General features: G+C 39.3%; 1 protein-coding gene and 1 long non-coding RNA gene across 3 annotated transcripts in view; one reads left to right on the forward strand and one right to left on the reverse strand.

Annotated features, from left to right (window-relative positions):
- The window catches only part of sfxn5a (sideroflexin 5a), a 12,713-nt gene extending 7,262 nt beyond the window's left edge, over positions 1 to 5,451 (reverse strand). The window contains exons 1-9 of one of the 2 annotated variants that reach the window (XM_083540314.1): positions 5,329 to 5,451; positions 2,687 to 2,753; positions 2,204 to 2,281; positions 1,859 to 1,885; positions 1,540 to 1,594; positions 1,024 to 1,049; positions 806 to 859; positions 634 to 690; positions 273 to 338 (exon numbers count right to left, since the gene is read on the reverse strand). In XM_083540314.1, the coding sequence (XP_083396440.1) occupies positions 273 to 338; positions 634 to 690; positions 806 to 859; positions 1,024 to 1,049; positions 1,540 to 1,594; positions 1,859 to 1,885; positions 2,204 to 2,281; positions 2,687 to 2,753; positions 5,329 to 5,387 (489 nt within the window). In that variant the 5' untranslated portion in view covers positions 5,388 to 5,451. Of the gene's footprint in view, positions 1 to 272; positions 339 to 588; positions 691 to 805; positions 860 to 1,023; positions 1,050 to 1,539; positions 1,595 to 1,858; positions 1,886 to 2,203; positions 2,282 to 2,686; positions 2,754 to 5,328 lie in introns of both variants that reach the window. The other variant, XM_083540313.1, reaches the window with a different exon arrangement.
- Positions 5,209 to 8,909, forward strand: LOC310725396. The gene is made up of 3 exons (XR_014533346.1): positions 5,209 to 5,265; positions 5,301 to 5,434; positions 8,593 to 8,909. It is a non-coding gene; the product is annotated as an uncharacterized lncRNA (long non-coding RNA).
- The last annotated feature ends 545 nt before the right edge of the window (positions 8,910 to 9,454 follow it).

The following is a 9,454-nucleotide window of genomic DNA, read 5'->3' on the forward strand; positions in this document are numbered from 1 at the left end:
GGGCCATTTGTAGTTGCCGTCACCGTGGTTATGGCTGTCTTGCCCTAGGGCATCAAACCGCCGCCCAGCAGGGCAGCTAATTGGCTCTGGAGGACACAGGGGGGTGTGGTTATATGGACACATGTGCTGAGATTTGAGTTCGTAACTGGCACACAGAGGAAGAGCAAAATTTGTGCCTGGCATCTAGGGTCTAATATATTCTAAATATTTTGTGTGGCACAATTTAAATCTAGTGGTTGTTGTCCTGTGTTTCATGTATGTGTTAAACTCACAGCAATGGTAACTGCACTGGTGACTGCTCCCAGGTACCCCTGGAAGAATTTTGACATCCCTGTAGACTACAAAACAGAATCAATATTTATGAAATTGCAGAGAAAACCATAAGCACAAAAAAAAATTATATTTAACTTATAAATACAATGGTTTTAATTTATTTAAATTAAAAGTGTTTTACCCACAGTTCTAACACTCCAGTAAAACTACTGTGAGGCCCTAAACATTTAGGTATCCAATATATCTGACCTAATCGAGTCAATAAGACCACCAAAAGTGCTTTTCGAGTTAGACTAACTTTAACACCAGTTGTACCATATCTACTGCGCCCTGGAGGAGACTGTTCTTCTTATACTGCACCTTAGATGCGTTGCGATTGCAGTAATTCACGCAAGCATTATGGCTCTGGTTCAACCACTGAGAGATCAAGACGGAGGAAACAAAACAGAACAAGAGAGAGATTCATCAAAAAAAAGAATTAGAATTTTCATTTATGAACTGTAACTTAACTGTAACATGGAAGGAACTGTACCTGCCAGAATATAGTAGAGGCCAAGGTCTGATTGGGAAGAAGGAGACCCACAACCTATTAAAGTAGAGAACAGTTAAGAAAAACAATAGATTTTTATAGTACATTCCATCTGATTAAACCTTTCATGTGATAAAACATACAGTACTTTAGTTAATAATTAAAAAAAATTATGAAATGACTACACTCATACTTTTCATTTTCTGTAATAAACATCTTACCACTGGTGTACCGAAGGGGATATAACCTGAGGGAACAAAACAAAAAAAAAAATTACAAATGCTGAATAGATGCTGAACATTTGACAACAAAATGATGTGAGGGAAAACAGAGGGGAAAAAAATACAATAGGCAGATTTCCACATGTTATTATCATTGACCTTTCACTTGGTAGTGCCACTGTGATTAGTCTAAAAAGTCTCCAGCCTTCATTCCTGAAGTAGCCATCACCCTTTTCCAGCAAACAGGTCTTCTTCTTGTTTTTCTCGCGCTCTCTTGTCTTTAAATAGCTGTGTTAACACCAGGCTAAAACACTCCTATTTCTGAGGGGCCCAACAGCAGTTCCAGGCAGCAGGGGGCGAAGACTTTAATCAGAATCCAGCTGAGTGTGACCTTTCCCAATCGCTCAGTCCACACAGTTCACCTGCCATTCAGCCAGGTCTCCTCTGCTGGTAACAAGGAGCAAACAGCCACCCGACATACACTCGCACATGTTAGATGCATGCTGACACCCTCACCTGACATGCGAAAGGGCATGGGGATCTTCTCTCCGGTGTCTGGATGGATGATGGCCTGCGGGTGTAATGGCCACACAGAAAGCACAGAGGGGAAGTGAAAATGGAAGGAGGGTAAAAAAAAAAAAAAAAAAAAAAAAAAAAAAAAAAAAAGACAAACATAACTTATGAGCAGTTGATTATAGTACTTATAAATAAAATAAGTGTTTTTGGTGAGTCTTTATGCACACATGACTGTACAATGCATTAGATCATTTAAAAGGGGCCTAAGATCTAGCCTCTTATTTCAGGAAGAAATAGAAATATTCATACTTGTATTCACCTGTTTTATCTTCTGAGCCTCCCAAAGCTAGAAAATATAAAAGGAGGATTTCTATTTAATGTATGAACTTTAAAAAACAGTAAACAACATAAAAAGTGAAGTTGAAGTTAAGTGTATAGAACAGATAGGCTAAATGCATTTAGATAAAGAACCTGTTTTCACAAAATACACTGATCGCACCACCTCCCTAAGTGAACTTTGACATTTGTTAACTGAAATAGCCAATAATTGCAAACTAAAACATAAATCCAGATTTGCAAAGTATCTAAATAATAATCATTTCTTTTCAGGGCGTATGTATGTGTGTACTAAACGAATACACATATGTACATATGACAGCCTTACCTGGGCATTTGTTACAACTGAGGGTAGAGTGCCATCTTTCAAGTGTTCTAAGAGTTTCACACATTCATTTAGATGTCTCTAAGATGGGGAAAAATATACCCATTTAAATAGAAACAATATCTCCATTTTGAACAGTTTGACACATTTTCGGAGAACTCAAACGCTGAAACACTAACCATACCCGAAACAAACCCCTTACCATTAGCCATCCCAAAAACGTCAACTTTGCCATAAAAGTCATTTTAGTTTGAACACTAATTTGCTTCATAGCTACATAATCGATTTTTTTTATTTTTTTATAATTTGTATTTAAGAAGCGGAGCAACCATTTATTTGTATTAAACAAACTCTAAACAAAGTGTCTGCTTATAACACTTTTACATGATCACTGAGTCCAGTGATTCGGTGCGTATTTTCCTCTCACTTATCACGACCTACATTTTCTTTTTTTATACCCAGAATATAAACACAATTCTCACGTACTTCTGACACAAAGAGAGTGCGAGGGTCAATCACATCCAGGAAATGTCTTAATCTTCCATAAAAGGACCCCTGGGAGATGCAGAAAACACAATAAGCAATCATGAGGCTTTATCTCCAACTACAGATGCAAAGCGAGAAACGATTCACTTTACTTTGAACATAATGAAGAATATAATGACCCTCTGGAACAGCTGTTTCAAAATGAATTTTTTTTAAAGTACACTTTTCTCCAATTCACTGTTAAATGGTTTTAATTAATTTTAGATTTATTTCTATTATATCATATTATACGTTTCTAAAGTCCCAGCCTCAATCTGTAGGTTCTAAGAGGCAGCTGGTGCATGCAGGTCTCAGCAGCAGGACTAGCCAGTTGTTTTTGCCACCAGGTGCAATTGCCTTGTTACAAACACCAACTGTCTGCTAGTTCATAAGCAGTGAAAGCAATTAAAGTTTTTGCAAGTGTGTGCGTGCGTGCGTGCGTGTGTGTGTGTGTGTGTGTGTGTGTATGTGTGTGTGTGTGTGTGTGTGTGTGTGTGGCAAAGTTCTGCATTTCACACCATATTTTACTGTACTATATCTATGACAACAGATGGTTATATTAACCTGTTCCCAGTTTTCCATGGAGCATGGAGCGAATTACAGCACATCTGCAGTCTATGCATACAGATTCTTCTTTAACATCTGAGCACTGATACTGATCACATACACCGGATAATTAAATAGTTATTTAGGGACAATAATTAAGCATGGAAATGTCATCATTTGGACATTTTTAATATTTAAAATGTATAACACAGGGCAATGTGGTATAAAATAACTCATTTATAGAGCTGCAATCGTTTCTTTTTAATTATTATTATAATGTGGTTTGAAATGTTTAATATTTTAGACAAAATTTATGTTTTGGGGACAAAAGCATTAATATAATTAATTAATTAATTCTCATCAAAGTGACATTAGTCCAGCCAGTACTAGTTATTGAGAGAAAAGCATATTATCAGGCTTGTAAAGAATTGAATATGGGGGTGAGGGAACACCAGGGGGATGGATACTATAAACATAATAATGGTACAGATTTTCCAATACCACTTTAAGCACATGGGAGATCAATAGGGAGAATATTATTAGTTGTTACATATTTACACCCATATATAATGCTGCTTAAAAATGAAAACCCGCAAAATGTTCATCCACAAAAACAGAGGTAATCTAATTTTGCTGGCTGTAATAGATTTCATGGGAGCAGAGATTATCTTTTACCTCAATAATTTTTTTAATAAAATTTTGTTTGCTAATGTAAAATGACAATCACTTTAGTCAGTAAAATGTTGAAATAGAGACATTTCATTAGATTCACTAACAGGTGTGTGAAATGTGTGCACGGTACTGTGTATGTGATGTCACATATTTGTAGTACACATATTGTTTTTTTATAGAATACATAAACATTGCATAAATTATGCACATAAAAACATAAAATTGCATGAATGTATTATTTCAAATTCTGTCTAGTAAAAATAAAATCCCCCAATATCTCACGAATTTAGCTATTAAACTTTAAATCGGATAAATTGATTTAAATATCTTTCAAAATCGATTTGAACAATTGTTACTTAGTTTAGTCAGGCTAAATGTTTTTCTGATAGATGTTCTCTTTAGAAGCAGTTTAAATGGGCTAGCAGGGACCGTATAAAAAACACCACCACCAATGGCTATGAATAAATAAATAATCGAATAAATTTACAAATAATTGAATGAATAAATGAATGAATGAGTAAACATGCATTTATTTTTTTTACACTTTAGATTGATTAAAAAGATACCCAAGATATCCATTTGGTTTTCACAGCATGCTTTTATGACACAGTCAAAACACAATCAACAGTTTTATAAAAGAAAAGGCGCATATGTGATGGGTTTCATTAACAGAAATTAGGTAGATATTTTTACTCTCATACTTTTCATAGATAAACACTAAACACTAGATAGATTTAGCACACATGAAACCAAAAATAAAAAAGAAATAAAAAGAACAAATGGAATGAGCCAAGTACAGGAAGAACTGCAATCATGGAATCATAACAGAAAGCTGCCTTATGTGTGTTTGCATGTGTAGTAATTTGCTCTACATCATTCCTGTTACACCACAGACCTCGTGATAAAACGCATTGCTTAACACTAACAATTTCATGTTCAAGCTGCTGGAAGATATTACAACTTAAATATCACATATCTGGTCCTCTACATTGTCTCTAGTCATGTTTTAAATGATGCATTTTTATCCTATATTTATTTTCTGCTTTTGATTTAATTTGATTAAAGATTTATGACTGGAACGTCTGACAACCCATTTGTCTTACACACCGCTGTGTCTGTGCAGTGGCACAATAACACCAGTAGGGGTCTCAGTGTAATTTGCACAAAAACGGTTTGAACGCATGCGACCTAAAATATCCAGGAACGTAACACACCCATATGCATATGCCTTATTATTATTATTTTTTTTATTGGCCACACTGAGTCAAAGTAACAAATATTAGTGCATTGATTAAGTAACACGTGTGTGTGTGTGTGTGTGTGTGTGTGTGTGTGTGTGTGTGTGTGTGTGTGTGAGAAAAATGCAGTGGAGTTTTCCCACATTTCCCTGATCAAACCGTGATTCGCCAAGTCTAAACTCAGGATACAGTGTGGATTCAGACATAATGGACTAAAACCTGGAGCACTGGCAAGAGCAAAGTTTGTACTAAAGTGCACTCGGTCTCATGAACCCAGCCATTAGGGGGGCACAAGCCAGTGTACTCTTAGTGCCGGTCCCAAGCCCAGGTAAATGGGGAGGGTTGCGTTAGGAAGGGCATCCAGCGTAAAACATGTGCCAAATCAAATATGCGGATCACAAATGAGAATTTCATACCGGATCGGTCGAGGCCCGGGTTAACAACGACCGCCACAGGTATCGTTAGCCGACAGGGTACCGGTGGAAATTGGGCTACTGTTGGCCGAAGGAGGAGAAGGAGAGGAGGAAGGCGTCTACAGAGACGGCAGGAAAAGGAGCAGTGTAGGAGAGTAGAGGTTCGGGTTGGTACTTTAAATGTTGGTACTATGACGGGTAAAGGGAGAGAGATAGCTGATATGATGGAGAGGAGAAAGGTAGATGTGTTGTGTGTTCAGGAGACCAAGTGGAAAGGGAGTAAGGCCAGGAACATTGGAGGTGGGTTTAAACTGTTTTATCATGGTGTGGATGGGAAGAGAAATGGTGTAGGGGTGATTCTGAAGGAAGCGTACAGTAAGAGTGTAGTGGAGGTGAAGAGAGTTTCTGATAGGGTGATGATCGTGAAGGTGGAAGTTGAAGGGATGATGATAAATGTCATCAGTGCCTATGCTCCACAAGTTGGCTGTGAGATGGAGGAGAAAGAAAGATTCTGGAGTGAATTAGATGAAGTGGTAGATGGTGTACCTAGGAAAGAACGATTGGTGATTGGGGCAGACTTTAATGGGCATGTAGGTGAAGGGAACAGAGGTGATGAGGAGGTGATGGGTAGGTATGGTTTTAAGGAGAGGAATGTGGAAGGGCAGATGGTGGTAGATTTTGCTAAAAGGATGGAAATGGCAGTGGTGAACACGTATTTTAAGAAGAAGGAGGATCATAGGGTGACGTATAAGAGTGGAGGAAGGTGCACACAGGTGGATTATCTTCTGTGTAGGAGATGCAACCTGAAGGAGATTGGAGACTGTAAGGTGTTGGCGGGGGACAGTGTAGTTAGACAGCATCGGATGGTGGTCTGTAGGATGGTTTTGGAGGCGAAGAAGAAGAGGAGGAAAGTAAGGTTTGAAAGAAGAATAAGATGGTGGAAACTGAAGGAGGAAGAGTGTAGTGTGAGGTTCAGGGAAGAGGTCAGACAGGGGCTTGGTGGTGGTGAAGAGGTGCCGGATGATTGGGCAACTACTGCAGGAGTGCTGAGGGAGGCAGCTAGAAAAGTACTTGGTGTGACATCTGGAAATAGAAAGCAAGACAAGGAGACGTGGTGGTGGAATGAGGAAGTGCAGGAGAGCATTAGGGGAAAGAGATTGGCAAAACAGAAGTGGGATCGACAGAGTGATGAGAAGAGTAGGCAGGAGTACAAGGAGATGCGGCAGCAGGTTAAAAGGGATGTGGCGAAAGCCAAGGAAAAGGCATATGAGGAACTGTATAAGAGGTTGGACACTAAGGAAGGAGAAAAGGATTTATACCGATTGGCCAAGCAGAGGGACCGAGCTGGGAAGGATGTACTGCAAGTTAGAGCAATAAAGGATGGAGAGGGAAATGTGTTGACTAGTGAGGAGAGTGTGTTGAGAAGATGGAGGGAGTATTTTAAGCAGCTGATGAATGAGGAAAATCAAAAAGAGAGAAGGTTGGAGGATGTGGAGTTGGTAAAGCAGGATGTAGATAGGATTAGTAAGGAGGAAGTGAGAGCAGCGATTAAGAGGATGAAGAATGGAAAGTCGGTTGGACCAGATGACATACCGGTAGAAGCGTGGAGATGTTTAGGAGAGATGGCAGTGGAGTTTTTAACCAGATTGTTTAACAGGATTCTGGAAGAGGAGAGGATGCCTGAGGAATGGAGAAGGAGTGTGCTGGTACCGATCTTTAAGCATAAGGGAGATGTGCAGACCTGCAGTAACTACAGGGGAATTAAGTTGATCAGTCACACCATGAAGTTATGGGAAAGAGTAGTGGAAGCCAGGCTGAGAGAAGAGGTGACCATCTGTGAGCAACAGTATGGTTTCATGCCGAGGAAGAGCACCACAGATGCCTTATTTGCTTTGAGGATGTTGATGGAGAAGTATAGAGAAGGACAAAAGGAGCTGCATTGTGTATTTGTGGATTTAGAGAAAGCGTACGACAGGGTGCCAAGAGAGGAGTTGTGGTATTGTATGAGGAAGTCAGGTGTGTCAGAGAAGTATGTGAGGGTGGTGCAGGACATGTATGAGGACAGTGTGACGGCAGTAGTGTGCAGTAGGTACGACAGACTGGTTCAGGGTGAAGGTTGGACTGCATCAAGGATCGGCCCTGAGCCCTTTCCTGTTTGCAGTGGTGATGGACAGGTTGACGGACGAGGTCAGACAGGAGTCTCCCTGGACTATGATGTTTGCAGATGATATTGTGATTTGTGGTGAGAGTAGAGAGCAGGTTGAGAAGAGCCTGGAGAGGTGGAGATATGCGCTGGAGAGAAGGGGAATGAAAGTCAGTAGGAGTAAGACAGAGTACATGTGTGTGAATGAGAGGGAGGGCAGTGGAGTGATGCGGTTGCAGGGAGAAGAGGTGGAGAAGGTGGAGGAGTTCAGGTACCTGGGGTCAACAGTGCAAAGTAATGGAGAGTGTGTTAGGGAAGTAAAGAAAAGAGTGCAGGCAGGGTGGAGTGGGTGGAGAAGAGTGACAGGAGTGATTTGTGATAGAAGAGTATCTGCAAGAATGAAAGGGAAAGTTTATAGGACTGTGGTGAGACCTGCGATGTTGTATGGATTAGAGACAGTGGCATTGAGTAAAAAACAGGAGGTGGAGCTGGAGGTAGCAGAGCTGAAGATGTTGAGGTTTTCGTTGGGAGTGACGAGGATGGACAAGATTAGAAATGAGTTTATTAGAGGGACAGCACATGTAGGATGTTTTGGTGACAAGGTGAGGGAGGCGAGATTGAGATGGTTTGGACATTTGCAGAGAAGGGACATGAATTATATTGGTAGAAAAATGCTGAAGATGGAGCCACCAGGTAGGAGGAAAAGAGGAAGGCCAAGGAGGAGGTTCATGGATGTGGTGAGGGAAGACATGCAGGTAGTTGGTGTAAAAGAGGCAGATATAGAGGACAGGGTGGTATGGAGACGGATGATCCGCTGTGGCGACCCCTAATGGGAGCAGCCGAAAGAAGAAGAAGAAGCACTCGGTCTCATGCAGTGTGAAACTCAAATAACACACAACTCGGCTAAGTGACTAGTCATCGTTTTTGAATGCATTTTGGGTAATGTATTTTTTCTTAAACTCTAATCAACTTAAAATACTGTACCTTTAATTGCAAACACACAATGCTGCTTTTAAACAAATATGCACTTATATTTTATTTAATTTCTGTATAAAATAAAACAAGGTATTTGAACACCCCTCCCAAATAATAAAAAATAATAATAATAATAATAAAAATACATGCTATACATTTGTGAAAGCATAGAATTTTATAGAATGTATACAAATTATGTAATATTAAACTTTTCCCTTTCCTGGAACTAACAGATTAAACACGTTCCGTCATTAGAATGCATTTATGTATAACATGAACTCCATTGTGAAGTGGAAAAAACTTGACTTGTCTGTAATGAACAAGAACTCAAAATGCACCCAAGTCGACCTCACCAAACATCAGTCCCTGTCCTCAATACTATTGTTGTAGTTGACGTCCTCACACTCCTGCTCCAAAATCTAGTGGAAAGCCTGGCAATTATTATAACAGCAAAGGGAGGCAACTCCAGTGGTCATAGTTTTGGGGTGTGGTTTTTGAACACAATTATATAATGATTACCTTATTATATAAATTAAAAAGTATTATTTTAGCATTTATATTGTTGCCTCAATAATACAAATTAGAGCAGGGAATTTTTCTTTAAAAAAAAGGGATTTTATTTTATATAAATTATTATTATTTATTTATTTTATACGTGCACTGCATGCTATGACTCCATGCGATCTCTCAGTTCTATTATATTACATAACTGAAAATGTATTATGTCATTGAATAACAGAAG

Source organism: Silurus aristotelis, assembly GCF_946808225.1.
Source record: "Silurus aristotelis genome assembly, chromosome: 4".
Classification (NCBI taxonomy): Eukaryota; Metazoa; Chordata; class Actinopteri; order Siluriformes; family Siluridae; genus Silurus; species Silurus aristotelis.